The 27983-nt window shown below is 49.2% G+C and overlaps 13 protein-coding genes across 13 annotated transcripts; 8 read left to right on the forward strand and 5 right to left on the reverse strand.

Moving 5' to 3' along the window:
* Positions 1–438: 438 nt before the first annotated feature.
* K460DRAFT_423327 (kinase-like protein) lies at positions 439–2601 on the forward strand (the record flags this gene model as incomplete). Its single annotated transcript, XM_040938200.1, has 3 exons — positions 439–1125; positions 1187–1924; positions 1981–2601. The coding sequence occupies 3 exons, from the start codon at positions 439–441 to the stop codon at positions 2329–2331; spliced, it is 1776 nt and encodes a 591-aa protein (XP_040793362.1). The 3' UTR covers positions 2332–2601.
* A 765-nt stretch (positions 2602–3366) lies between these two features.
* On the forward strand, positions 3367–5419 carry K460DRAFT_412448 (uncharacterized protein; the record flags this gene model as incomplete). The annotated part of the gene is made up of 7 exons (XM_040937540.1): positions 3367–3480; positions 3526–3585; positions 3636–3676; positions 3730–4082; positions 4137–4897; positions 4945–5055; positions 5109–5419. The coding sequence occupies 7 exons, from the start codon at positions 3367–3369 to the stop codon at positions 5295–5297; spliced, it is 1629 nt and encodes a 542-aa protein (XP_040793363.1). The 3' UTR covers positions 5298–5419.
* A 91-nt stretch (positions 5420–5510) lies between these two features.
* Positions 5511–7630, reverse strand: K460DRAFT_272217 (kinase-like protein; the record flags this gene model as incomplete). The annotated part of the gene is made up of 2 exons (XM_040927779.1): positions 5511–6149; positions 6242–7630. Coding segments are annotated over 2 exons (2028 nt in total), but the record flags the coding sequence as incomplete, so codon positions are not given.
* Positions 7631–8988: 1358 nt separating this feature from the next.
* On the forward strand, positions 8989–9647 carry K460DRAFT_412449 (uncharacterized protein). The gene is made up of 2 exons (XM_040937541.1): positions 8989–9241; positions 9293–9647. The coding sequence occupies exons 1-2, from the start codon at positions 9101–9103 to the stop codon at positions 9392–9394; spliced, it is 243 nt and encodes an 80-aa protein (XP_040793365.1). The 5' UTR covers positions 8989–9100; the 3' UTR covers positions 9395–9647.
* Positions 9648–9677: 30 nt separating this feature from the next.
* Positions 9678–12821, reverse strand: K460DRAFT_391219 (apses transcription factor-like protein). The gene is made up of 3 exons (XM_040935823.1): positions 12404–12821; positions 10697–12356; positions 9678–10649 (listed from the first exon to the last, which is right to left on the reverse strand). The coding sequence occupies exons 1-3, from the start codon at positions 12581–12583 to the stop codon at positions 9907–9909; spliced, it is 2583 nt and encodes an 860-aa protein (XP_040793366.1). The 5' UTR covers positions 12584–12821; the 3' UTR covers positions 9678–9906.
* A 29-nt stretch (positions 12822–12850) lies between these two features.
* On the forward strand, positions 12851–14582 carry K460DRAFT_22360 (uncharacterized protein). Its single transcript, XM_040927288.1, has 2 exons — positions 12851–14505; positions 14560–14582. Exon 1 carries the CDS (start codon positions 12979–12981, stop codon positions 14332–14334), a length of 1356 nt encoding a protein of 451 aa, XP_040793367.1. The 5' UTR covers positions 12851–12978; the 3' UTR covers positions 14335–14505; positions 14560–14582.
* Positions 14463–15041, forward strand: K460DRAFT_400844 (GCN5-related N-acetyltransferas-like protein; the record flags this gene model as incomplete). The annotated part of the gene is made up of 2 exons (XM_040936367.1): positions 14463–14505; positions 14560–15041. 2 exons carry the CDS (start codon positions 14463–14465, stop codon positions 15039–15041), a joined length of 525 nt encoding a protein of 174 aa, XP_040793368.1.
* Positions 15042–15460: 419 nt separating this feature from the next.
* K460DRAFT_400845 (HET-domain-containing protein) lies at positions 15461–17828 on the forward strand (the record flags this gene model as incomplete). Its single annotated transcript, XM_040936368.1, has 2 exons — positions 15461–15971; positions 16024–17828. 2 exons carry the CDS (start codon positions 15461–15463, stop codon positions 17826–17828), a joined length of 2316 nt encoding a protein of 771 aa, XP_040793369.1.
* A 1287-nt stretch (positions 17829–19115) lies between these two features.
* On the forward strand, positions 19116–20900 carry K460DRAFT_372953 (quinate permease; the record flags this gene model as incomplete). Its single annotated transcript, XM_040934543.1, has 4 exons — positions 19116–19221; positions 19275–19402; positions 19457–20116; positions 20163–20900. 4 exons carry the CDS (start codon positions 19116–19118, stop codon positions 20898–20900), a joined length of 1632 nt encoding a protein of 543 aa, XP_040793370.1.
* Positions 20653–21588, reverse strand: K460DRAFT_382394 (uncharacterized protein; the record flags this gene model as incomplete). Its single annotated transcript, XM_040935407.1, has 2 exons — positions 20653–21465; positions 21524–21588. 2 exons carry the CDS (start codon positions 21586–21588, stop codon positions 21042–21044), a joined length of 489 nt encoding a protein of 162 aa, XP_040793371.1. The 3' UTR covers positions 20653–21041.
* A 437-nt stretch (positions 21589–22025) lies between these two features.
* Positions 22026–22744, reverse strand: K460DRAFT_412456 (uncharacterized protein; the record flags this gene model as incomplete). Its single annotated transcript, XM_040937542.1, has 2 exons — positions 22026–22185; positions 22232–22744. 2 exons carry the CDS (start codon positions 22742–22744, stop codon positions 22123–22125), a joined length of 576 nt encoding a protein of 191 aa, XP_040793372.1. The 3' UTR covers positions 22026–22122.
* Positions 22745–23653: 909 nt separating this feature from the next.
* On the forward strand, positions 23654–24638 carry K460DRAFT_372955 (macro domain-like protein; the record flags this gene model as incomplete). Its single annotated transcript, XM_040934544.1, has 2 exons — positions 23654–24339; positions 24392–24638. 2 exons carry the CDS (start codon positions 23654–23656, stop codon positions 24636–24638), a joined length of 933 nt encoding a protein of 310 aa, XP_040793373.1.
* A 1650-nt stretch (positions 24639–26288) lies between these two features.
* K460DRAFT_423347 (uncharacterized protein) lies at positions 26289–27032 on the reverse strand (the record flags this gene model as incomplete). Its single annotated transcript, XM_040938201.1, has 1 exon — positions 26289–27032. Exon 1 carries the CDS (start codon positions 26952–26954, stop codon positions 26289–26291), a length of 666 nt encoding a protein of 221 aa, XP_040793374.1. The 5' UTR covers positions 26955–27032.
* Positions 27033–27983: the final 951 nt, after the last annotated feature.

The following is a 27983-nucleotide window of genomic DNA, read 5'->3' on the forward strand; positions in this document are numbered from 1 at the left end:
CTGAGGTCCTTCAAAGACATATCGGTAGTTCTCCATCAATAAGCTTCAATCTCTCCACACCATCTCCCATGACCTTTCATGCAGGCGCCTGCGGTTCATCAATACTTCAGTCAGGCTCAGCCAAACGAAAGCCTCTTTAGGCACCCACGAGCTGACACTTATGTGAGTCCGATATATATGGCAAGATTTAAAAGCTGCCTTTCAGCCCGCTGTACTTTGAAGATCAGGCACAGCGCCGTCTACCGTTTCCAACTCTTTCACAACTTCCCAAAGAGGCATCCTTTGCAAGATCTGCTTCTATAGGTCTATTTTCAAGATAATCAAGATTGGATATATTCCTTTCACACTGAGATTGATTGAGTATTACAACAGAACCCTGCATTGATCCGACAATACAACTAACTGCAAGCAAGAAACGAGCAGTAACGAGGGCCTTCCATGGGACCTCAAAACCCTATTATCAGAATAAGCTCTCATGAATGGGATGGGGCTCAGCCAATGTTTGACATTCGTCACGACCATTCTATCCAAATGAAGGGCTCCGACTGTCTCGATGGCGTGCTTCGAAAGAACTTTATACAGCAGCATGCAGATATGGGCGATAAGATATTCTGGCCGCCGCCAATCCTCAAGAACATTATGACAAAAGACCACGTTTCACAAGAATTGGCAAGGTTGAAAAGCGACAAGAAGTTAGCCGGAGACCCGTTCGAACTCGTTCACAAGATTATTGCCGGATATCTAAAGGTCTTTGCTACATTGACGCTTGCCGGGAAAGGGAAGTATATTGAGAAATTCATTCAGGACGGCGTCACAGACGGGTGTCTACCCCTCCAAGTACGTGGGGGCGCAATCTCCCGAACGGATGCACCGAATAAAGTGCTTGCCTGCTTCGAAGAGCTGAAATCCCGCGATAAGGATTGTTTCCTTCAGTATCAGCACCAAGTGAATCCAGTAATCCTTGGCTTCAATGGAGACCACAGAACAACTCAGCATAAAGATCTACGAGCCGGTGCTATTTTACCCTTTACTGAAGTCAAGCCGATGCGAGATGGTGGTTTCTCTACTGTCATACAGGTGACTGTACATCCGGACTGCCATGGGTTCAATGATTTTCTCAAACCAGTATGTGACTTTTTTTCTGTCCCTAGTAATTATAGCTACACCAATTCTAACAGCTTTCGAGATTATAGTGAACGATAAATTTGCCTTGAAAGAGCTTTCGGCATCTGGTACTGCCACGGAGTTTAGGAAGGAGTTGGATGCACTGAAGCGGTTTACCCACAAACATCTGATCACTTTGCTCATGTCATGGACGTTCAATAACCGCTACAATCTCTTATTCCCACTTGCAGGCGCTAACCTGGAAGACTATTGGAGCTCTTCTCGTCTTCCTGGAAGTATTATACGCATTGATATCGATCTCGTGCAGTGGATCTCGAAGCAGATCGTCGGAATGGCGGGCGCGTTGAATGCTGTCCACGAACCAACTCAATTTCTCCAAGCAATCCCCAAATATGGCCGTCATGGTGACCTCAAGCCTGAGAATATCCTATGGTACCAGTCTGAAGAAGATAGTAGAGGTATACTTGTCATAGCTGATCTGGGGCTGTCGGCAATTAACTCAGATAAAAGTCGTTCCAATATTCCGAATAATGGAATACCCGGTACACCAGGGTACAGACCTCCCGAATGTGACCTTGACGGAGGTAAAATCTCGCGATCTTACGACATCTGGACTTTCGGCTGCCTTCTCCTGGAGTTGGTATGTTGGGCGCTGGGCGGTGAAGAAAATCGCCAGGAATTCGAGAAAGCTAGGGAGTCTCCTTACATCACAGGGGCTGTTACAGATATCTTCTTTGATGTCCAGGTCAAGGAAAACGGGCAAGGGTATACGATCACAGTGAAAGAACAGGTTAGAAAGGTGCGTTCACTGTCCGTCTAAACATATCTGTCGTTGTAAGACTGACGCGCGTGCAGTGGACAAGCGACCTACACAATCTACCCACATGCACAGAATACTTCCACGAGCTTCTAGACCTCATTGAAACGCAGATGATAATCGCGTTGTCGCAAGACAGAAACAGAATCAAGTCTCCTAGTCTCTTGGAAACACTTGAAAGGATGCATCGACGAGTCATGGATGGTACGGATGGTTATTGTAGGAAGGCATGTCCTAAAAAACACGTCAAAAGAGAGCCGGAGCCAGTAGATGCCATTTTGAACATCATGGCTAATAAGATGGTACGGGAGCGAAAACCGGCTCTCAGCACGCATAAAGGAGAAACCCAGAAACCGAAATCAAGGCAAGAGCTGCAGAACATGCCCTAGATGGATGCTTCGTCTCCTTATCTTGTCGCGCACTTTTTCGCGCATTATGCTCTAGAACCAGCGATTGTTTCGCTGACCTCGGTTAGGCCGAGTTATCTCCCATAGTAACTTGACTTGTCGTAAATATCCCTCAAATCATCTTCCTCATCCGCTCAGCCGGTACACTTCATCGACTGGCGCACAGCGCGCTTCCCGGAATGAAGGCCCGGGGTTTCAAGATTCTGCATAATGGGTGATCTCAACGGAGGATCTTATTGCGTCGAGCTCGGCCTGTTGGCATTAGTGGAGTTTTAAGCTTCTGAGCGAATTACGACATACGGGAGTCAACGCACGCGGTAGGGTGCATTGGAATCGGCCACGTTTCCACTACGCACGTATTAGTAGCTACTCACGAATCATTAGGGAGAGACGGTACTTTAACCGTCGCTTTTCCGTAGCCAAACACGTCCCCAAGGAATAATTCTAAAGAGGTCTGCTCCATGTATCTTGCAGAGACGATAGCGATCTTCATAGCGACTGTGTTGACTCCCAATAGACAAGGAAAAGAATCCGATTAGAATGAGAGAACTGAGAAAGACAACAATGCTCGCTCGAAAGTGTCTCTCATTTTATAGATGTGAAGCGTTCGAAAGCTCTGAATGCACTACGACTGTAATGCGTTGCTAAGAAGCCCCGCATCTGCAAAGCTAAGCTGATGCAGAAATTGTGGAACATACTTATTGGCGACCGTCGATCTGTATTTTCTGCCTTAGTGGGTCACATAGTACGAAATGTGACATCGCGCGAGTTATGAGTTTTTAATGGGTTCATTTTCAGGTTACCCTTTGAGCATCATAACACAGCCATTAGGTGGCCGGTGAGCTTACCGGACTTTACGAGTTGCTTGGTGCAACGCTGTGCACGTGGCCACTTCTGATTCAGCCTCGTTGCCCACTTTACGTTGCCTCACTTCTCGAGTTGTTCAAAACCCCAACGGAAACTTCACCTTCATTTTGTTGGATCGGGCGACACGTGTTTCGTATGCACATATTCACGATGGATTGGCCCCAAGATAACGCTTGCTTGAGCCAAAAGACCGCGGATCTAGAGAGGCTTTTCAAGTACAGGCCACAGTCATCGATTGTTATCGAAGTTGTCGAGAATAGCGGTGTAAGTTATCATCTTCAAGTAACAGAAATACGCTAACTCGGTTAGTTTCGAATGCAAATATGGTCACTAGGGACAGAAAATGAGTGGGCGCAATGGTTACATTGCGTGAGACCTGTCAGCGACTCGTCCTATACGGCTTTCTAACTCCGCAATAGCAAGCTAGTAATAATCCCTCCGATCGCGGCTTCGTTCTGATGTATTCATTCCTAGAGCATCAAACGTGTGCGCTTTGTTGACATCTTTGTGTAGACTCGCAAAACGTGCTGGAGAAGTCTCAGGATGCGAACCTTCAGAAAACCCCATGACTTACTCCGAATGGCGGGGGAAGCTGGATGCGAACGCTATACCCAAAGCTAGCATTCGGCGGACCACAACCTTTGCGCCACTTGGAGACAACAAACAAACAGGGCCCTCAATAGAGGCTCATAACACGTCGGTACGACAGAAAGAGCAAAGCATCCGTACATTACCATTCTCAGTTGAGACTTTCAAGAGCATATGCGAGCAGTTTCATATCCATGAATCCATTACGCGAGCTATGAGCCGTTCCGACGTTCCAAGCTTTAGTTGCGATAGTGTAAAGATGGGACAACCAGCTTATGGTAGGTTTACATGAGTCAAAAGTATAACACGAAAGCTAACTAGTATGGGTTTAGTATATAACTGCCGTACGTCAAACTCATGGGATTCAGATCTCGCCCTAACAGCGACATACTATCCGAAATTCGGGTTTACCTACGCGATGATTTTCGGCTGCCCACAAAGTGTCGAAAGGTCGATAGTGGAGAGGCTTCGTACAGTCACATATGAAGCTACGCATCCACTACTACTCCCGGGAATATTTTCAGAACTGGAAATGATTCGACATAAGAGATTAGTCGAGACAAGCATCAACGATGTGGAGGCGAAGATCTTTGAACTAGATTTTCAGGCTAACGAAGTGCAATACCTCAGCAAAGACGAAATTGAGAAGCGCAATGAAGCAAAGAGAACATCATGGCTCGACTTGACGTACCTAAGAAACTCACTCATCACTTGGAATACACAGACCTTGAAGATGTCGAAACATGCAGAGGAATTAAATGCGAAACTCTTCAACCCGTGCAATGCGCAAGAAATTCGCTCTCATCGAGCAGAAGCGGAAGAAACCTCTAGAAACCCCATATACCTAGAGCACCGCAGTGCTTTATTGTCGAAATTAGTACCAGGTAGCTGCACCAGCGAGAAGCAACTGATAAAGAGCATGGACGTGGAAAGTGACTCGGGTCAACTAAAAGCAGATATAGTTTATCTGGAGCAGATGGAGAGCGTCGGAAATAAAATAAGGTTTAGACTTGAAGCTATTAGGGATGAGTATGACGAAAAGATAAGAGACTGTACTATGCGGGTTGAAGGGATGGCCATGGCAACTCAATGGGTATGCACAAGTGTTTGTTTCTCTCTGCAGTACACTAAGAATTACAGGCACATAGCGAGACGGCGGTCGAAGTCGCACTTGCTACGAGCCGAGACTCCAAAGTCATGCGATCCATCTCTTTGGTCACGATGGTTTTCCTTCCGGGAACATTCTTCGCAGTAGGTCAATCCCGAACAGCTGATTGCGCTTTGCTGATCGTGAACTATGATAGAGTATTTTCTCCATGTCCTTCTTCAACTGGTTTGGTAGCGAAGGTAAGAGCAGAATTTCTAGCTCAGTGTGGATCTATGTAGTCATCACTGTGCTTTTCACAGGTGTTACTATTGGGTTATGGTATTTTTTCGTGATACATCGAAGCACGAAGCGCAAAGTCGACGAGGAGAAAGTCATAGTAGACTGATATGGAACATCTACGACATCCCCGCACATACAGAGAGGGAACGGGTATCTTGGTCACATCAGATTGTGGTGTTACACAGAGTCATTCTGGGAAGGTATCTCACACAATATAGTTAGGAAGCCGTTGAACCATATAGGATATTTGTGAAAAACAGGGTATCTGGAAGATTGTGGAAAAGTAAACAAAGGTCGAAACGTGATGTCCTACAGGTACTCATACAAAGCATCGGAGTAGCTTTCTCAACCACATCTTAAACCGATTCCGAGGTTCAGGCTTATCTCCAATTCCGTTCGCGGTTTTATGCGAAACCCCATTATTAGTGCTATATGCGTTGTTTGGTGGGTCAATACGAGTGTTGTTGGACTGTTCGCTCGAATTCTCTAAAATTCTCAATCCAATTCCGATGTCCGGTTCCTGGTTGACTTGATCTGGAACCGTGCCAAAAGAATGAACAGTTGTACCGGGGCTACTAGAGGCTTCTGTAGCAGCAATTGTCTCCATCCCAGTTTCCGTAGATGTGGAAGGGCGTTGTTCCGGCCATTCGATTGCTTCGGGTAGTATCGGTGAAGATGGGTCGATTGTCTCGATGATCTCCTCGCGCATCTTTGCTGAGACCTTTACTTCTATTCTGTCCGATAGATCTGTGGCCGTCTTCGTGATTGCTTTGCGCCTTTGCGTGCAGTACTCTATGCTTTCCCTGCAATTTGAATCTATCTTCTTCAATTTCTGGAAAGTCTCGTCGCAAGTAGCGCGACTTTTGGCATTCATTCGGAGAAGCCTCGACTCTATGAAGTCCACTAGATCGAGGATGAAGTCGCTCGAGGAGGGGTGATCTCGAAGTGAATCAATTTCCTATGCATCGATTGTCAATATAATATCCCTCATGAGTTACAAGGTCTTGTCATTATCAATACCTTTCGAACAGATGGTTTTGCTTCCGTCACCAGAACTTCTTCATCAGGGCGGGTACGGTAGAAGTTGAAGAAATCGTCTGGATGGTCCAAGCGGTTAGATTCATCCATCCGGGTTTTGGAGAACCTTTCCACTCCATCCCAACCCCGTAAATACCAGACAACGAACTGTAGAATAATGCAACCCAAAGACCATATATCGTACTTGGGGGAAATTCGGTTCATGTCGAATTCTGGAGCTTTGTAAGTGGGCGTAATGCCGCCGACGCCAGACGCTTCAACGGATAAGGAGAGTGGCGAATGGAATTCCGCGAATCCAAAGTCCGAAATCTTTAGAACGCCGAAAAAATCTTCCTCTGATCCGCTCGATTCATGTGGGAACCATAGTATGTTCTCCGGCTTCAAATCTCCATGTCTACCATGGGTTTTTGCGGCGTCGATAGAAGAATGATCGGTAACAAACTCCTGGACATCGCAATGGTGAATTGTATGCAATGCTTGTGCAATACCAACAAGCTGTTTAGACATCCATCTCACAAATCTGTGATTTCTCAGAGCCTCCGTGGGTTTTGGGAAATGGTCATACCAAAAATTGTGGAGGTCGCCCGTAGCGTACGGAAATACCAGGTGCAGATGCTTCCTGTGCGTATATGTCGCCAGAAGGCGTGTAAGATGTGGATGCTGTATGTAATTTAGACGTTTGTATGCCTGGACCTCCTGTATCCTTTCTTTCTCGGTTGTAACTGGTGCGTTCCCATGATTCTGCAATTGTTTCACGGCAAAGTAAAAGTCCTCCGCAGACTGCTGCGGCAATGGAGCAAGATAATCGTGATGCGCTCGATGTATTTTTACGATTCGGACTTCAGAAAAGCCACCTTGGATAGTCTTACCAAGGATGCGATCCTTGACTTCGTATTCTACGAAGGGTAGAACGACCGAATGGTGTAGCTTCTGCTCACTGAAGGAAAAGCTGTTATTGTTGCTCAATTTGAAGTAAGGGGCTAAGAGCTGCCCTTGGTACTGGTCGAAACCATCGACGTTTTTTGGCTTCCAAGACTTGAAGAGTTTTGGGGGTGGATTGAAACCTTCGCTAGAATCACTGCGCCCCCGAGTACCGAAATCGAACGGAAGATCACAATCGAAGATCGCTTCCTCAATGAAGGCCTGTATCTTTGGAGCCTTTTGGAGTAAACATAAGATTGCAAATATTCTCCGACGCGAAGTGACTTGGTCAACAGGAGGTTCAAGGACCTGCTGGGCGATAAAATCTATGTCTGATACTACTCTTCTTGATCGTTTGAGCTCGACTTTGATGTTTTCAAGAGTGATGATCTCCTCAAGATCGCATTTAGGGAGAAACTTTTCGTGTGAACCTGCCGAGGCAATCAGGCTATCGCGGATGCGTACTTCCAAAGGTTGCAGTGGACCATTGGAATTGCCTCCATCCCCAGGGTCGCTGCTCACACTGCTTACTGAGTCTGGCGTAACCTCAGAGTTTGGACGCAGGCCGTTGCCTGTGCTTTCAGCATGTTCACTGCTCAATTGTCGTGATGTCGGCCTTAAAGTTGTAGTGTGCAGACTAGTGATCTGGGGAGGAACCGGTGGAACCTGAGAGCATCAATATTACTCCAATATGACGAAGGGGGAGCGCCTACATCGGACATTGTGCTCTCAGCTTGCCCCACATACACATTTGAATACAATAAAGGCTGAAGATATTGTCCATTGGTCTCGGAGTTCATTTCGCGCGGTAATTGAAACTGGTTGGGTTAGATGTTTTCAGGTTGCGCAAGGCGCTGGGATCGAAGCGCGTTCCTTTGAGTCAAATGAACGAATGGCCCGCAATGAAATCAGTAAGGCAATCATTGCGTAGAGTAGGCGGAATTCTACCACAGAGCCTCATTCCATTTTCACACCGGTCTACTCATTTAGGTGCTGAGGCATCAAATGGAGACTCTCGGGCAAATGTGTGGATGACCGGGGGTGGCAGGCATGCTCAGCCTGGTCAGCTTATCAGCCTCAGCAGGACAGGCATACTCGTCATAGTTCCGTGGAGAATGTTTTCGACTAACTTGTGCTCAAAGCGCCTCAGGCTCCCGCAACGCCTTCTAGAGTGCATTTGGAAACCCCTCTCTCTCACCAGGCAGCGCTTCAACATATTGTGAGCGCAAGCAGTGTGCCGTGATTCAACCAGGCTGATGACGGAAGAGGTAGAACAGTCTTATGAGGCCTTATCTATCCTTGGCTACACTCAACCTTTTTCGGTGCCCTGCATCAGTGTCATCAAGGCTGAGTAAAATTTTCTGACGTTGCAACACACCACCACAGTTGTCTTCGCCAATAAACCTTCGATCCAGCCCTACCTAGTTTTCGGTCGTTCCGCCACCGCGGCTTCGTAATTTAACCCAGCGAATCATCCGGACTTTTCATCATTCGCGGTCTTTTGAACTTCTCGCTCACTGCAGCTGACCTTAGAAGTAGGGTAGTATGGGAACGTAGGAATTTCGTCATCTGCCTTTGAAAGGAGGAGGATTTTCTAGGCAGCCTTGCTCATTGCGCTTTCTTCACTATTGGAGTGAGACAATTATGTAAGTACCACTGTAATGTAATGTAATGACAGTATATGGTATGCGGATCCGCCAGATGCGCCCACTCTAATAATTGGCTGTAATCACTTGCAATTCCTGCCACAGGAAGTGGAACACGCGTAGTTTCAGCCTTCCTGGGCCCTTAAGAAAGCCCTATGGGCTTGCCCCCCGAGGTCCTTCATCTCACCCTCGTGTTGCCCATCTTCACCTTTCTAGGCTATCTGGATATTAACTGTCACCTAGCTCTAAAGTTTCTTCAAAGGTCAACATCTACCATTACTGTGGATATCGCTTTGAATCCTCAATGTCCAACTCCACTATTGGTCATTCCGACTGTGCCAATTCGGATTCCCGACGGTATCTACCTGCCAAATGTGTGCCAAACCCGAACAAACTTGTCAAAGCAATTTCCGAGGCGGTAGGAAAAGGCAACTTTCGCATCGAAGTAAGACTTTTGCAACACGATGCCTATACCACAGAAAACTAACCTCGTCAGATGCAACACAACATATATGCTATAGTGCTTTATCAGGATGCCGACACTAATTGGGAGAAGCTTCTCAAGTCTCCAGAGATGAATCGAGGCAGACGAGGATAACTCGTGAGCCGCTATCCGATCGGATTGTGCCATCTTTCGGTTGGCAGGGTGATATGGGGTTGGTTCCTGATATGGGGTTTAAGTTAGCAGTCACTGTTATACGTTACACCTCCGGGTCAGACTCAGAACGTCGTTCCTTTATCCCGCTAGTCTTCGTTTAAGTATATGGAGCTGTTAGACGTGTGGTACAAGATGTAATTTAGCAATACGTACTCACTGGTGAGCAGAGTTGAATCACCTCATCGCACGCTGCAGTATATTCTTTTCGAACTATAGAAGTTCGAGTCGTGAGAAAAGATTATCATTCATATCGACAAGGAAAACGATATAGCAAAACCTCATCATACAGCAGCCTCGCCGGACTGGTGTTGTTGTGCCATGCAGAATAGCCAATACACACGCAAGAAAAACGCGCACACCAAAAAAAACAGTGCCCGAGGACAGTTTGAAGACCGAGTTTATCAGTTTCTTCACGCTCCACGATTCTCATTCGCCCGACGTTTATGCAGCACTTAGGCCTCCACGCCCTCAACCTTGCGTAAAAACTCTCTTACCCTCCCTACTTCCACGCCCTCTCCTTCTTCGCTATCTAGTGCTGCTACTAACCCCTCAAGACACTCTTCAATTCTCCCTTCCTCGACCTTGGTACACAAGCTGACTACCTTACGATACATCTGCTCCAACTGGCCGTCCTTCTCCTTCAATATTCTGCTCCGATTGAGCAACGCGGCATTGGTGACGGTGTAAGTGTCCAGGCGATGGCGGAGAACCGAGGTGGAGGGTAACTGTTGGACGGCGAAATTCTGGTACTGGGGTTGGCGGAGAATTTGATTGAGTGTGGAAGGATCGAGCGGTAGAGGTGTAGAGAGGTACGATGGCCCATCTGAGGCATTGCGAATAAGATGGTCGCCCACTTGCCGTAGCTCGTACGGTAAATCGTCCTCGTTGATAATGACTCCAACGCCTTCTGCGTCGGCATATCCAATTCGTCTCTTCTCGCGGAGGTCGGCTGGACTTGCGTTAACAGACAACATGTGTCGTTGCGGCTCTAACCAGCGTTTCAAGTTGGTTATTCGCTTTGCTCGGTCTTGCCGTAAGCGTAATCGAGCACGAAAAGATTCAAGACTTTGTTGCTCTTGTTTTTGTTGAGTCGAGAGTTGGGTTATGAGGTCGTTTGTGCGGTCTATTGCATCTTGTTTTAGGCGTGCTTCTTGGGTGAATTGCATGCTGGCGGATTGGAGGATGCCGCTCATTACTGAGATCGTTAGTGACCGCGTGACGAAGCGATTGATAATGACTTACGAGGCTGTATCTCCCGACTCGTCTCTTCCACCTTGCTTAGCGGCGCCTTGCCTTTACTCGGACTGCTTGCGGTAATCATAGTCTCCCCATCGCCCAAGTCACTGCCAACACCGAAATCAATTGGTCTTGTTCCTTTATGGTTGGGAATGGTCGGATCGGCCTGAACCTCCATGAGCTGGGAAATGATGTTTCGATTTCCAATCCTGGCTGCTAGATTGAGTGCCGTATTGCCTGCCTTGTCCCGAGCGTTCACCATCTCCTGCATAAAACGCATCAGCCCTATCGGCTTGGGATAGTTTATGCTCTCGTGAAAGGAGGGCATTTGGCTGGCGCCAATGTTACTGCGGACAAGGTACTCTAGCAGCGCTTCAAGATAATATTTACTGGACGCTGCGCGCCCCTTGATAGCGCATGTTACTGCGATGTGATGCAGAATAGTCCTTCCTTGAGCGTCTCGTAGTTCGATGAGGGGTGCAAGGATCTCCAACGTCTCAGGAAAGCAGCTATGGTCCAAGCTGTTGTTGACAGATACGGCGCTCATTAATGGTGTCTGACCTGAGGCATTTCCTCGGAACATGTTTGCCCCCTTCGATACAAGAAGTCGCATTAACGATACTCGAGCAAGGGTCGCTGCCCAATGTAGGGCGGTGTTGGAGGTGTTGTCGATGGGCATGTCAAGATCTGCGCCAGACAGATGTAGTATTGCTGGGTGGTTCGTGAAGTCTGTCCTAGTCTGGTCTGCGAACAAATCCGTCAACATGGCCTGCTTCTCTTCGTTGTGTTTGGTGTCAGGATGCGGAAGGGGTGGTAAGGCTGATGGCACCTCGCCATCTGGGAGACTGATGTTATGTCCAGTTTGATGTTGGTAGAAGGACTCGCTGGGCTCTGTTGGCGAACCAAGATCGCGCATAGATAGTTCAGCCCCGTTTGGTTGCGAGAAAGACTCGTCCTGTGACGTACGCATGCGCTTTCTTGGTGGCTCCTGTAGGTCATCCATTCCGGTCCCATAGGCAGAATCTGCATGCCCGTTGGCTGCGTTGAAGCTGCGTTCTGAACCGATGCTCTGCTGGCTGCTTGTGCGGAACGACTCTTGGCTAGCCACCGGACCTTGCGACGGGCGGCCCATGCTCCTTCGTCCTTGCGAAGAGGACGCTGGGCGTGGAGCAGGCGAGTTCAGCCGTGCAACCTTGTTCATGGCTGCGAGTGCGCTAGTAGCTGTAGATGAAATGTTGCTGAAGAAGGTGCCGCCCACGTTCTGGCTGGTGCTGCGGCCGTCGATACTCTGGGTGTAGAAGCGCTTCCTGTTGGCAGCCATGGCCTGCTCCTTGGTGGGCGTCTCGATGCCCTGTCCCTGGTTGCCGTCGGCGTTGATGTCGTAGTCGAGCAGCGGGCGCAGAATGTCCTCGACGCCGTACTGGCGACAGAACTCCCTTCCGCGGCGGTAGTTGATCCATGTGCCCTGGTATTTGCCGTAGCCACCCTGCACCTTCTCGTGCTCGCCTGTCAATATCTCCTTCTCCAGCACTTTTGTGCGCTTGCCCTTGTCGACACCTGCGACCTTTAGGATCTGGGTAGCGTTGAGCCAGCCGTCGGAGCGTCGGCGCATGACGGCGACGCGGTTGACCTCCATTTCGTAGACGGAGACGCCCGAGTAGACAGCCTAGATTGTTAGCATCGTCATGGCGACTCGGTGTGTATGATCCCTACGGTGTATATCTGCGGCTTCTCCATGGCGTGCTGCTGGAAGCCGTTCATGTTGTCGAAGGAGCGGTTGAAGCCGGGGGCAGCCATGAGTCCATGGCCGTGGGGAGAATTGCCATACATGACAGCTTGCGGCGGCGACCCAGCGGGGAAGGAGGCAGAAACCGACGAGCGCGCGACTTGCATTATGTCAGCGCAGTGCTGAAGGTGAATGCGCGAGTGGGTGCAGGTGGCTGGTGGCTGGTGGGTCAAGCGGCGGGCATGGGAGGCAGGCACGGGGTAGTCGTAGGTGTAGGTGTAGGTGTAGGTGTAGGTGTTGGTGTAGGTGCAGTGCGCAAGCGCAATGTAGTCGCTCACGGTATTGTTGCGACTTCAGGTGTGTTGGCTAATGCGTCACGATGTCGAGTGTCCGGGTTGGGCGGGGAGTGAATTGGCCGTCGTTCTCCAAGGTGGAGATTCGCGTTCAGCCTTCACGCGTCTCGGTTGCGCACTGCTTGTCAGCCAATCAGACCAAGACACTGTTTCGTGCCCAATTCATCATCCACGATTGAGCTTCCATCTTGCTTGGTCTCATCTCCCGCATGCCTGCGCCGTTCCAACCGGGCGCGTCTCATCTCAAATCGATTCACCTGCTGCGTGCCCTCCTGCGCGAAGCCTCGTACCTCCCCGACGCAGCCGCCCGTGGCTACTTTCGCCAGTACATCGTCAACCGATACAAGGCGTATCAGCCACGACACAATGCGACTGCTTCGTTCGATGTGCAGGCTGTTGAGAAGTACCGACACAGGAGCTTCAAGAGGCGGCAGGTAGCCATCATCAATGAGCGCACTCGACCTTTGCTGAGGAAAGGGCAAAAGGGCTTGAACTTTTTGCGACGTGCGAACCAGGGAGAGCTGCCATGTCTGCAAAAGGTCCTCTTCTTCGCATATGGTCGCATAGGGAGAAGAAAGTATGCCTTGCTCGAGAGCTTGCTGAAGCCAGATCCCTTCATGGACGGCGATGCAGGCCCTCTACCAGACGTCGAAGAGCCAGCACCGCTCCAGAAACTCTACTACAGCAACAAGCGTTACTTGCAGTACTTCGACGCCCCGAGGCCCACCATTAAGAAACGCCTCACCATAGACATCTCAGATCGCTACTCTCGACTGCGCACAGTCCTCAAGTCGCAGCACCAACAAGGCATATCGATACACCGCGAACTAAAGGGTCCTGCCTTCATCACACCCATCAACAACGTGTGGGAGCGATCCATGCCCATCAAGCGCGCGATAAACAACGTTCGACGGTGGTATGCCGAGACAATGACGAGGCTGCTTCCCCCATTGCCAAATGACGAATGGGATAACATGCACGCCATGATCTTGAAAGAGAGGCACATTTCCTTCGCAAAGCAGAGGAAGCCTGGGCTTGCGCTTCATCCCGAGTCTGTCAGTGACGAGGAGCGCTTCGCGACGTCGGTAGAGCAGGGACTTGCACTGGATCGGCCAAGCAGGGCAGACAAACCCGCAGGCATGCATCGTCCGCACACCATCAATGCCAAGTTCATGCGCAGGCTCTACACTAAGATACTCACGCTGTGCTGCAAGCTGGAGTACGATTATGAGCACAAGAGTTGGAGGGCCATCTGGGGAGACCCCATGAATCGCATTAGCCCCAAGATATACGCTGTGCCCATCGATGAGTCTCTCTTCGCTGGTGTTGATGCGAGAGGGCAAGCGCCCAAGACGCCAAAGAAACCAACAAACGACGCAGGTCCTAAGATACCACCACGAAATGCAAAGGACGAATATGTGCACTTTCCTTTCTTCGCTGAATATCTTCCCAAGGATCATCCTATCCGCAGGGAACTGGATGCGTGGAAGAGGAAGCGGGCTGCCGCGGCGTCGGAATCGGAATTCAAATCGGTGGCAACCTCGAAACTCCGACCTCGACCTTGAGTCCCGCAATTCTGCTAGCGTGTTAATCAAAGGGCGCGGCTTCCAAGATCGCAGCATAAACCTCGTTACATCATCTCCCAGGCCCTTCACGCCTCTCTATCTGTCCAAATACCACATCGTCCTTTGCAATGGCTTCCCACGGCGCAACAATTCGCCACGCAACCCGCGAAGGTACTTCCCCACAATTCCCCCCACACTTCGATGCCCGCTAACAATGCCTTGTAGACGTCCCCACGATACTCGGCCTCATCCAAGAACTAGCCGAATACGAGAAATCATCGTCCTCCGTCAAAGCAACCGAAGAATCTCTTCTGAAAACCCTCTCCCATGCTGATCCCTCTGATCCCTCCAAGTTCTCGCAAGGCTTCGCAAAGACTCTCCTACTCGTCGACCCAGACAATACAATAGCTGGCATGGCTCTCTACTACTACAGCTACAGCACATGGACCGGCGTGCCGGGCATCTACCTGGAAGACCTCTTCGTCAAACCCGCATATCGCAAGAAGGGCTATGGCAAGGCGCTGCTACAAGAACTAGCGAGAGAAGTACTAAAGGTTGGCGGCAAGAGACTCGAGTGGAGTTGTTTAAATTGGAACGAGCCGAGTCTGCAGTTCTATCAAAGCGAGGCCATTGGCGCAAAGAAGAAGACGGAGTGGGAGGGCTTGCGGGTGGAAGGAGAGGCACTGGACAGGCTTGCAAGGGTATAGCAGAGAAGATGCGATTCGAACGGATGCGACTCTTCCCAAATTTTGATTATAAAATTATTGAATACTTGTGAGCCGTCAGTCGAATGCTACTACTTGTAGGAGCTAGGTGTTCGAAGTACATGCATTGAGTATACGATAGCCCCCTGCGCCCTGGGACTATGGAGTGAGCCATCGCCAGTCTTCATGTATACTTCAAGAAGAGATTTTTTGTGTTTGCGTTGCTGCTTACAGGATAGATGCCCTATTCTAAGTTGACCGTACCTAGGTAGCTAGTAGATCTCAACTGGGTAAGTGTAATGCGTGCCTGCCGTTTTTCGAGGCTTGGCAGCTTACGTGCCTCGTTTCAGCCCCAGCACCTATCTCCTGTGCAGGAACGAACACATGCCTCCTTCTTGGGTCCTCATATGACAACGATCACGATGCTTGCTCGTGGTCTGGATTTCATCTCTGAAGTCCTCAGTGGTCTTCGTTTGTTAACGTTCTACTTGTTGTTTGTCGTAGGACTTCTCGGTCTTGCACTATTGTTCCTCTTTCGAAACGCAAACTGGGATGGGAAAACCATCGTATCGCCTCTTTGCGAAAATTGCCAGAATGTACTACTGGAGTCACGGTTGTCGGAGTGGTATGACTGGGACAACATAGACGCTGTCCAATGGCACGAATTTTCTGTGATCGACAGTCACCCTATTAATCTTGCTAACGCGACTTGTCAACTCTGTGTCATTTTCGCAGCTACTCTTCAAAAAAAGACACAACACCTACATTCGGACCAACCGTACGAACCGTTGCTTGCGACCAGTGCTCCCGAGTATGGCACCACGCTAGCACCTAGTCTAAGCTCCAAGCTCAAGGTGTCCACTAGTAGAGGCCGTACAGTTATACAGTTGCACACACCTGAGGCCGTGACACCGGCTTTTGAGGTCCACATTGGTCAGATTTCGGCCTCCGCTCTCAGGTGCCGCACCGCTGACTAAGGCTATAGGATATGGAGATCGAGCTCTTCGTCCATCTCCATCTCGTTTGACGAGTACGAATTCTGAAAGCGTAACGTTACTTGCGAAATCATGGATAGAAAAATGCACCCGAGGGCATGTCGAATGTAACCGGAGATCTCTATTCCTTCCAAGGCGTCTACTGAAGTTAAGCGGGGCAGACATGGTGCAAGTGCATTCGACGAACAAACACCCAGAAAACCGTCGATCAAACACCAACTATACCGCACTCAGCCATCGTTGGGGGAAAGATGGTGTCAATTTTCGGTTGACTAGGTCTACTGAGGAACTACTCGCTACACCGTTCCGAGCATCTCTTCTACCCCGTAATTTTCGTGACGCTATCCAAATAACGCGGTCGCTAGGCTACGATTATATCTGGATAGACTCACTATGTATCATCCAGGATGACGAGGAAGATTGGAAAGCCGAATCAATCGTCATGAGCGACATATATGCAAACGCAGAGTGCACTATTGCCGCTACAGCTTCGGACAATACCCAAGGTGGCTGCTTTCGCTCCTGCGACTCCTTTCTGTCTACCGATTGCCTACTAATGGGCTCCTACAATTCATACATATACATTTCATCTGAACTTCCAGAGAAGAAGTTAAGCATCGGGGCGCTAGTCCAAGAAATGGCAGACAAGGCACCCTTGAACGAAAGAGCATGGACCTTCCAGGAGCGCCTGCTTTCACGTCGTATTGTGCATTATTGTGAGGGCGTGGTCTTATTTGAGTGCAGCGCCATGTATGCATCAGAGTGGGAACCCAACGGCCAGCCGCACCGACGAAAAGAATACGTTCGCCACGACGGGAGATTATACACAGGCACTGAACTCGAGACTTTGAGAACAGTAACTGTTCCACGCACCATTCGTGAACCATGCTACGAGTATGTCCATCCAAACGGCCGGATTCGAATCGCGAAGCGCATGCGACTCGTTGCAAATCCACAATATGCGCGCGACGCACAGGTCGAGCAACAAAAGAAATTACTCATATCTCAATCTGCTAGATATGGAATCCGGGGCGCGCTAGACATGCTGCAATCGCTGCCGAAAACGAGCCTCTCACAGGCTGAGCAGCTTGAATGCCATGATCGCTGGTATGAGCTTGTATCCGCATACTCGCGCCGTTCGATCACGTTCAAGAAAGACAGATTAATAGCCTTAACTGGGCTTGTAAAACTCATTGAGAGTAATAATAACGAGATGGTGAACGTGGCAGGCATGTGGAAATCCACACTGGCTCTGGATCTACTATGGAGTAGTGCGGGGCCAACAAGAGTAGCGAGATCGGGAGATTATATCGCGCCATCATGGTCGTGGGCCTCTTTTGATGGAGGCGTCGATTCACTTCTCTCGCACCATCGAACTGTGTCAAAACCTATAGAATCCGCACCTTCCAGTATTGAGTTTTACATTACTGTGCAAGACACCGTACATTCCGTTGAGACACATGGCACTCCCAGCGTACAATCTCGAATGCAAGGCGGGTACATAATACTTCAGAGTCTAGTGAAAGAGGTGGATGTACGTAGGTTGGTCTCCCAGCCAGAGTTCATCCCGGATTTCCTTTTGACCGACTGGAATGATGGCCAGTGGGTCTGTCTTGCGGGATTTGCCGAAATACAAGATAGCCACACGAGTTGGGGTGCTTTGGTTCTCAGTCGTATGAATATCCCCGAGACAAGTAATTACGTTTATGAAAGAGTCGGGTGTATGGTGGGAAAGGATTCAGTTCCTTGGGATCATGAATACGGGTGGGAAACTCAGACTCTGAAGATCGTCTGATTCGTGTTTCCAATTCATATGAAAGAATATCTCACGAAATCTTTTGCATAACGAAGACTCAAAGATCTACCATAGTACATGCTGCCTGGAAATGAAACCAACAAAGATATGAAATGCGAAAAGGCCCGGGAGGAGTTTAGGAGCCGGCATTCGAAGGAAGAGGTTTTCCGTACTCGGCAGCTTGTTATGGTGGACTCCAAGTTTAGAGTCAGAAGTAAAAACAGTGGAGAACCCGGGATATGCGCGTTTAAGGAACACTAAAGAAAAGTCGGCTACTGTGTGTTTGGTAGATGCTGTGCGCAGGGACTTTCTCGCTAGGACTCATAAGAAGACCCTGCTAGAGCCGCGCTTAGCTCGCTATATAGAAATAAGGTGTATGTATCAGAACCTGGATTTCAACATACACCTTCCATGAGGGTTGTTCATGTCCTTTAAGCGGCAGGGGAAGATGGAGATTTTGCTCATCAACTATCGCTCCAGCCTCTATTACACCACAACGGGGGCTTGCGATTTTCGGAGCCATGGGATGGTAATCAGGTGTTCTATGAAGACGCCTGGGCATGGTATAGTGGCTTGGTGTAGCATCGCAGGAATACTTGGCTGTTCAGGGTTGAAAGACAATGACTCAGATACTACGAAAGGGAATGTAGACATAGTACATTCGAAGCGCGAGTAGTCTCGTCAATTTCTCAACACACAATTCGAGCTACTGCTTTGAGTGTTGCCAGGGTCCATAGGTTCAAAAGCTGTTGTGAAGCCATCGAGGGTACACAATGAGTAGTTGGTCTTACCGTACCCTAGTTATCGTCGTCCCGCGCTTACCCCGCAGATGTCAATGGCGCGTGCCGATCCATTAGGATCCACAACCCGAGCCAACACCAACGGCTGACTCGCCAAGTAGTCTTCATGCAACTTCAACCTCTTGTCGCCTATCATCTTCTGGATGCCAATCTTCACTCAAGACTGCTCGATGTCACCACGTCAATCGCCAAGCGGCTATTCCCCGGATTCTCTGCGATAGTCGACTAGTTGCCTGAAAATAGAAGGTGTTTGAATCAGCATGGCACAAAATGGTGCCCGCATGCGTCTCCCCCGCGTTGTAACATTGTATGACTGCAGCGGCGCTGAGCGTAGCCATGCGGACGCCAATGCAGCGTAGTGATGATCCCTGAGGGCGATGCGACATACATAAGAGCCTCGATCGCTATAGCTCAAACTCGTAACGTTGGGAGATACGCTCTCTTCTTAGACGCTCGACTGCAGATTGGATTGCTGTATCTTTTCCATATGGGTTGCTTCAACACTCACGCTTCGGGCACTCTGGACCCACCAGAGGTCCGGAATTGGAGGATCCATCTCATTGCCCTTATCGCCTCAATGTCTGCTTTAGCTAGTTCGTATCCAATTCGAGGTATCCATAGCTTGTAATACTGACAGCGTTACTAGTGGGCTACGACACAGCAGTCATTGGGGGCACTATGGCACTCAAGTCTTTCATACGCGACTTTGGGATGGACAACATCGCCAAAACGAATCGCGACACAATACAAGGCAATATTGTCTCTACTTTCCAGGTCAACATGATCAGTCCAAGGATATAGTTATGAACATGAGCTGACGCTAAACAGGCTGGTTGCTTCTTTGGGGCTTTGCTGGCGTTTCCATTTGCGGAGAAAATTGGTCGTAAGAAGACAATGATCATAGCTTCATCAGTCTTCTTGCTCGGAGGAACTCTCATGACTGCTTCCAGAGGTAGTCTCGACATGATCTACGGCGGACGGGCTGTAGCAGGACTGGGTATCGGAGCCTCTTCCATGGTCGTACCTGTCTATATCTCAGAAACAGCCCCGCCTTCGATCCGAGGTCGCCTCATCGGTATCTTTGAGATCGCTTCTCAAGGAGGAGGTATGCTGGGCTTCTGGATCAACTACGCCTGCGATCGCACCGTCGATGTTGAACGACAAGCGCAGTGGATCATACCCCTCGCCATTCAGCTCATCCCCGGTGTCCTTCTCCTCCTTGGTGTCGCCTGGTGTCCGGAGTCACCGCGATATTTAGCCAAGAAAGATGACTTTGAGGGCGCAGAAAGGATCTTGACCAAGGTTAGAGGTCTCAATGCATCTCACACGTACATTCAACATGAGATGAGTGAGATTCGCGCTCAGATCGAGGAACGCAGTACCATTCGTATGAGCAAAAAGGCTCAATTCATGAAATTGTTTCAGAAGGGTGTGCGAAATCGAATGGCGATTGGTCTCTCTTTGATGTTTCTGCAGTCCTTCACAGGCGTAAGTGATCGCATTTTGATATAACTTCAAGTTCTGACTCATATAGGTTAACATCATCACATACTACGCGCCGCGTATCTTCGAGACCTTGGGCATCTCTGGTACATCGCTCAAGCTGTTCTCAACTGGCTTTTACGGCATCGCCAAAACCCTTGGCATGTGTACCTTCACATTCCTTGTCGTCGAAAAGGTCGGACGTCGCAAAGGCCTCATCTGGGGCGCAGCGCTCGGATGTATCCCCATGTGGTACATTGGCGGCTACGTGATGAAGGCTGATCCGGCTGCTGCTGCATTACGGGGCGATGTTCACCGCAATGGCTGGGGATACCTAGCCATGGTTTGTGTCTACATCAATGCTTTCATCATCTGCGCTACATGGCAAGGCATTACATGGACTTATGCATCGGAAATATTCCCACTTGACATTCGCATGCTGTGCGTGTCTCTTACCACAGCCGACACCTGGCTCGGTTCTTTCATCATTGCGCGGAGCACACCGTACATGATCTCCGATCTGGGTTACGGTGCGTACTTCTTCTTCGCTTCCATCTTGGTTGCCATGGGCATTTGGAGCTTCTTCTTTGTCCCCGAAACGAAAGGCATCTCGCTTGAAGAAATGGATGCGCTCTTTATGAGGCCGATGCATAAGGCAGTCTGGGCGCAACTTCGAGGCAGGCCAATCCTGACTGAGGAGGAAGTCATCGCGAACAACAAGGGCTTAGAACTGGTGAAAGAGAAAGATATCGGCACTGAGCGCGTTGAAGACGTGAGAAAAATGGGATGAAGCATATGGTATGAGGACTACAAATCCTATCATATCTGTAGCGGGACGCACGGGTCGGGAGGTAACAAAGGTGATTTTTACTGTGCTTCAATTCTCCTCGCTCTTACAGTAGACTTTTAAAGTTATGGCGATCGCAGAAAATCAACAATCCGCCTTAGCTCTCGCCCATATGATATTCGCAATATTATCCTGCTTCTCATCCCTCAGCCACAGGTGTAGCACATCCCTACCCTCGAAATTATTCTTAGACACAATATAATTCCTCGTCTGGTTCGTCTTCAACCAACTCGGCCGACTCGAGGTCGTTAACGGACCATGCGTCAGTGTTCCCACCGTTTCATTACTTCCTTCCCATACGTGCAGTTCGCCTGCGTAGTTCAACGAGTGCCTCCCGATAAGCGCAAAGTCGGCATCAGTAAGTTCGGTGTGGTTTGCGGGTGGGGTGTCGGCTGGGTCCGTGGAGGCGAGGTTTGCGGACATGTAACCTAGGGGGTGGTAGATCAAGAGACCAACAGAGGCGTGGCCCATTGAGCCGGCGGGGTTGTTCGTGCCATTCAGATAGGTGCTAGTAGAGTTATATTGATTTAGCTATGAGGATATGCGTTGAATGAAGAGAGACGAACGAGGTGTTGTTGAGAAGTTGCCATGCTCCACTTAGCACGCTAGCGATATTCTGTGGGAGCACCATCGTGGAGATTCTGATATAATCTAGAGAATGTGGAGTCTTGCCACTTTGAAGCCAAAGCTTTGGTTGTTATCGAAGAAAATACTCTTCGAGCACTTTTATACAGGTACCGCCATGCTACATCATGCAAGCGAAGCTTATCGGCAATTACTGCAAGGCGAACGCCACGCATTCGCCCTACATAAAAAGTAAGAAATGAGCCTCACTGCATGGAGAGATAGAGATAACGACCTAAGCTTCATCTATTTCCAGCCAATCGGGTCCATAATGATAAGAACCCTCAGTGAGTAGTATTATGGGATTGCGCATTGCACTTTATCCTATCCTAGCCATCATCGCGTTCTTACGACCGACGTTGAACATCATCACACCCACTCGGAGAGCCTATGCGCGATTAAAGTACGCTTGAGGACCACAGCCAACCCGGAGCGGAAAATACCCCCATCACTACCATTGTGCAACACTATTGAGAACTTCTACGAAATGCTAAGCGTATCGCCAGCCGGGCTACTGCAAGGAAGCAGATGCCATGGACGATCAGAAGGATCCAAATGAATCCAAGAATCCAACGCAGCAATATCCAGAACGGTATTTTCCAGCCTAATCCCAGTAAGCATAGAGAGAAAGTAATCATGAGCAGGCCGACAATACAAAGCGACAACAGGCAGCCTAGAACGAAGCTAATAGCGATGGCCTCACTGGAGTAGTATTGCCAGATTGTCTTGAATCCCGCAATCGTCATACGGTTCATCTGAAGATCAATGAACGCAGTAACGTCATGCGCCTGGAGGAAGGCTATATCCGATTCCGAGATGAGGTAATCCAGTTGTGAGAACCACCGGGTGCTGCAAATCCAGCGCAGGATCGTTACTCCCCAGTTTTCGTCAGGCTGGCGCGACCGTGGAATGGACGGTAGATGATGGTTCCAGTAAGGGCAGGTCTCCGGCACGCGTGCTGACCACTGACGAAAACATTCGTGACCAACCACATGGTTGCAATGGGTGAGTCGTATAGCGTGGCAGCCTTCTTCGTTTGTGTTGGTCGCAAACCGCTCTTTACATATGAAACATCCGTCTTCTGCGCTGATATTGGTCTCGGTCTTGTGATCGTAGCTGGCAGCCGACCAGAAGATTGCACAAAGTTTGCCTCCCAAGACCATTGCGACGGTTGTGGATCGGGAGTTGAGATTGGGCGTGAGCGGGACTGGAGATAAGTGATTCATCCCGCATTTATGATAGCGAGTGTTTGTGCTGAGAGCATTCACTTGTGATTCCATTACCCAGGCAGTGAAGAATTTGATTTCTCATGTGCTTTCACAGCGCGCCTGTACCGGGGGGTTCTCTTTGTGAGTGTATCAAAGTTTGACCACCTTTGCTGAATCCAGTCAGTGGAAACCCCATTATGACACTGTGATCACAATCCCGCATGTCGGACTAGAAGCATCTAAGAGTGAGGACGCATCACGTTCATAAGTCGCGCATTCCTCAACAGCTCAGTTTTCGTGATAGTATCGCCTGGTTACCTTGATAAACCCTGGATCATAACCGGGCGAGAGATAATACCCACTAAAGGTATATAGTCATTACTCAGGATGCGGGGGACCATGGGGAATCGTAGTTACTCGACGTATTACTTAGGCCTCGAGCAAGAACCCCTGCACTGCATTACCAAGCGGCGAAAAAGACAGCTGGGGTACGATAGCGCGATGAAGGTCTAAAGGTTTGTATATATGAGACTAGTCAGATAGCCAATACGTGAGCTATGCCACGGACGTTGTGGAGCGGCAAAATTATAGAGCTTCGACAGGTGAAAACGCATGGTGAAGCCGCCCACAGTACGATATTTTGCTGGATGATAGGTTGGACATGTCTAGGCCTATGCGACGCCTAGGAGGAGGCATTTGGCATCGATGTTAGTAAGCTGAGCTTTGGTGGTGATGGGATGAGTGAGGCCCAAGCTCCACCCCGCCATTCGAGCTCCACACGACACTACACGACACGGCGGCTGCCTCCTCGATCATCACTTCTGGATGCTACGCCTGTCCACGACAAGATTCTTTGCTCACTCCATGACTAGCTCATATTATCTCGCCAAGCCTATCTCGACTCTCCGTCAGTCTCCACCTCTCAAAATGGCCGAAGCAGTGCCTCTCGAGGAGATTCCAACCCTCTCGCTGCTGTACAAGCTCAAGAAGATTACACCAGAAGACGACTTGGCACCCTCATACAAGGTATCGACAGAGCTCAACGACTGCATCAGCGTCATTCGGCAAGATATCACAACCCTGGCTGTTGACGCCATCGTCAACGCCGCGAACAACTGGCTGCTCGGCGGAGGCGGCGTTGATGGCGCGATACACCGTGCAGCTGGTCCGGAGCTGCTAGAAGAATGCGAAACGCTCGAAGGGTGTGAAACAGGTAGCGCCAAGATCACCAAGGGCTACGAACTCCCTAGCAAGAAAGTCATCCACGCTGTTGGCCCGATATACTGGAAGGAGGGCCCTCGAGCGGCAGAGTTGTTGTCAGGCTGCTATCGTACAAGTCTACAACTAGCGGTCGATAATGGATGCAGAAGCATCGCGTTTTCGGCACTAAGCACTGGCGTTTACGGCTACCCGAGCGGCGAAGCGAGTTTAGTTGCGCTGGAGACGGTGCGAAGGTTTCTGGAAGAAAAGGATAGGGCAGACAAACTAGATCGCGTCATCTTCTGCAACTTCCTGCAGAAAGATGAGGAGGCTTACTTCAAGAACATCCCGTAAGCATATATGAATTCTCTTCACAGTCGAAGCTAATCTGGGACTGTTTAGCATTTTCTTTCCACCTACCACTACAGACACCGAAGCTCAAGACAACCCCACAATTGAGGAGGAGCAGTCGACCGAGCCGAGCGAACTCGCTTCACAGCTTCCAGATGCGCCAACAACCGACCCTCAAGACGCTGAAGATGCCCAGCAGCCCTCGTTGAAACGGCAGAAGACTAGCGAGGCCGATGACGATTTCGTACTTGTGGAGAGGGATGACGTGAAAGAAGACAGACCCAAACCTGAATTGTGAGGCTGACTTCTGCCGGCTGGGGTAGTTTTCGGTACGCTATAGACCTTCAGGTCTTATGCTGGTAAATGAGGGTTCGACGATACGGACAAGATTGGCGTTTTGCATGGTTCTGGCGTAGTGAAAATACCCTGGGTACGGTTATTGACACTTCACTTTGAATTGTTCGCCCGGACAGCTTCGGTCATTGATCGTTCACTGACTTCGGAGAGAGCTCAAACTTCAGAAACCCCTTCGAGTTTAGTAGCTTCAGCATCTAATCGCGGGGCTTCATGACCATTGATCTGAATACCCACTAGGAAGATTCACGGACACTTGCCTCTACAAGCATAACAAGCGTGGGGTCCTTTGTCTGTCAAGCAGCCGCAATGGATGGGTTTCAATGCAGTTACCCGTTGTTCACCGCTACCTGTAGACAATATCCTTAGGCTAAAGCCGCGTGACTCTGGCTCTTTTGCTCCTCCTACAATAATCCCTTCCGCGATGGCAGCCCCTCTACTACGGACGATCTGGCTCGAAGGCAGTACTTACGCCCAAGAATCTGAAGTGTCAGTCATGGACGACGACAAATGCTTCATCTGTAGGGAGCCATGTGCACAGATAAGACAGCTGGGATGCCACGCCATTTGACTCTCTCATTGCGGTCACATCATTGGCGATAAGTGCTTCCGGCAATGGGTAGATGCAAAGGAGCGAGATGGAGGAACCTCATGCGCTGGGTGAAAATGCGGGACATGCGGTGGAACTACTTGAACAACCGACGAGGCGTATGGCAATGTTAAGGTGAGGGTGGAGCACGTCAGGGCCCAAAATGTCAGGGGGGAGGTCTTGAACGCCTACATATTGGCGATAGGGCGTTCTAGCAACGAGCATGGACTAGATGGCTCCAAGGTTTTGCCCAGTTCTTTGGTAGGTTAGAATCGAAGTCGTGAGAGGGGTCGCCCGTTTTTCTTTACAATTTGTCGCCGCCAATACTCCGGTACATCTTCTCGTGAACTCCAGTTGCACCACTTGTACACTTGCGCATTTTTAGCTTTCATCCAAGTGGTGTCCTTCCTGCTGCTAAATAGCCCACTATACTGTCTATTTATCAGCTTGTGACTTTCACACGTCTCAATCCTTACTCCACCGGACCTTCCGCCTACTTATCATGTTTGCCAAGATGGGAAGGACCCATCTGGCGGCGAGGGCGGTTTGATCCGGTGATAAGACTAAGTATGTTGGAAGTTCTCAATTGTTCCTAATGGCACTGTCAGGGCAGTTCATTCGGATCATGCATCACATTTAGTTTTAAGTTGCAGGGAAGATAGTCGAACAAATATGTCATCACCTTCACTGATGATCAATATTAGTGTTGTGCTGTAAAGTTCAGAAGAAATGTAGTTTGCGGGACGGATATCGGAAATATAGTAAATCACTGTTTTGGATTTTTAAGTTTCGTGGGACGTAAATAATCATTTTTTTTTGGGAACAAGGTAGACTTGCAACGAAGGGGTGTTTCTATGTTTTGAGATTTTGGATCTTCGAAAAAGCCGCGCGACCAGCACGCTCACCGCACCACCCATATTCAACACCACTAAGCAGGGAATATCTGCTAATGCATGATATAATATCCAGTTATTTCCGTCGTACTTGATCGCTGTGCTCACGCGACTAGTGAAGTGTACGGTCCGTCACATCCTCAGGCGGCCAGTGTGTAGGCTGGGGCGGATAGTAGGTAGCTCGAGGTTGATCGATGAAAGAATGGCCACGCACTGGTGCAAGCTCACAAGAGGTCATGGTATGTGTTGAAGTAACTCGAGAGTTACCAGCATCACCAGACAACCCAGCAATGTTCTCCTCATCGACTGAAGCGGACTTGTTCTTGTGCGCAGCACACTTCCGAACGACCCAGGTGATTGCAACACCGACAAATCCGACAGCGGCAAACGAGCCAACGACCATACCAGCGATAATGGCGTGTGAGCGCGTCTCTTTGGGATCTGAACGATCCTTCGGGTTGCTTCCTTCGCCCGTAGATGGCGGAAGCACACGGTGAGTCGACGCAGGGGATGCGGTGGCAGTCGGAGTGACGATGACAGTAGGAACTTCAGTCATAACCCAGGAAGCTACAGAAGTTGGTGGATTGGCAGGCTGGGTTTCGGGGATCCAAGGTTTGGCAGGATCAGACCAAGCAGGAGCAGATGATAGCCATCCCCACTGCCGAGCTTGGAGATGTTGCGAAGGAACCATAGTTTGTGGTGATGGAACAGTGATGGTAGAAGTCACCATGATGTGAACTATGCTTGGCTCAACTGTAGAAGTCATTGCTGAAATCATTGAGCGAACTGAGTTTGTAGATGGTCCGAACTAGCAAACTGCCGTTTATGGGGGTTTGAGAGGTAATTTGGCCTTTGGTCTTTACTTTGAATAGAGTTCAGTGTGGATAGAAGAGAGATTATCTCGCCTGCGTTGAGGAGCATTTTATGTTTTTCTTGATTTAGTTTATGCACAACCTTGTAAGTGTAATAGATCATGTGTCGTGGACTTTGTTTGCTAACAGAGGGAAGACCATGACGTAATATCAGTGAGTAACGTCGGTGGAGCGGACAATGTGATTACACAATGCTTGTCTAAAGTTTGAGCAACCAAGCCTGAGCTTCGCTAGGCGTTTTGAAAGACGGCTAGAAATTGGGCAAGTTCAATATACCTGGACATTTGTATTTCGATGGCGATTTCTATGCTTTTGTCTTCCGCCTTTTACCTTTGATTGTATTCCACGTCATAAAAAAGCACTGATGGTAACGATGCTCACTTCGTCTTCCACTGTGTATCAATTCTAATTCATCTCAGTGGAGTTTCCTTCTATCGTATAGGGCTAGGATAGGATTAGGATAGGAGACATTGTTCTTTGTCATAGACTGCCATAGAAAATGGGGTGCATGTGTGAGCGCGCATTCTACATGTGCATCACAATTTGTTATAATATGCAACGATAGAATACCGACATTGTTGACGAGTATGACTACCTGCTATGAAACTACAGCCTATTGGACTAGTAGTAACATGGGAAACACGGCATCTACGGTAGCATATAATCTATAATAAATTGAGATTATTGGTTAGTAACTCTTGTAGTCTGCGACGTTTGCAGTGACTTGCTATATGCCATATATATAGTGTCTACGCTAACAATATCTGTCTAGTGCATGTTACTACAGCAACCGCATGCAAGCACGGGCCATAACTCTCCAGTTGTTCGACCTTCACGAAGCTACAGAGCAGCATCGCGGAGGTGATAAGCTTGACCCCGGATAGCTACCTCTGCCGTCGGAAAAGCTTTTGTTCGGGTGAGGCTAAATCTTCAGC

This window comes from Cucurbitaria berberidis (genome assembly GCF_010015615.1).
Source record: "Cucurbitaria berberidis CBS 394.84 unplaced genomic scaffold K460scaffold_1, whole genome shotgun sequence".
In the NCBI taxonomy this organism is placed as follows: domain Eukaryota; kingdom Fungi; phylum Ascomycota; class Dothideomycetes; order Pleosporales; family Cucurbitariaceae; genus Cucurbitaria; species Cucurbitaria berberidis.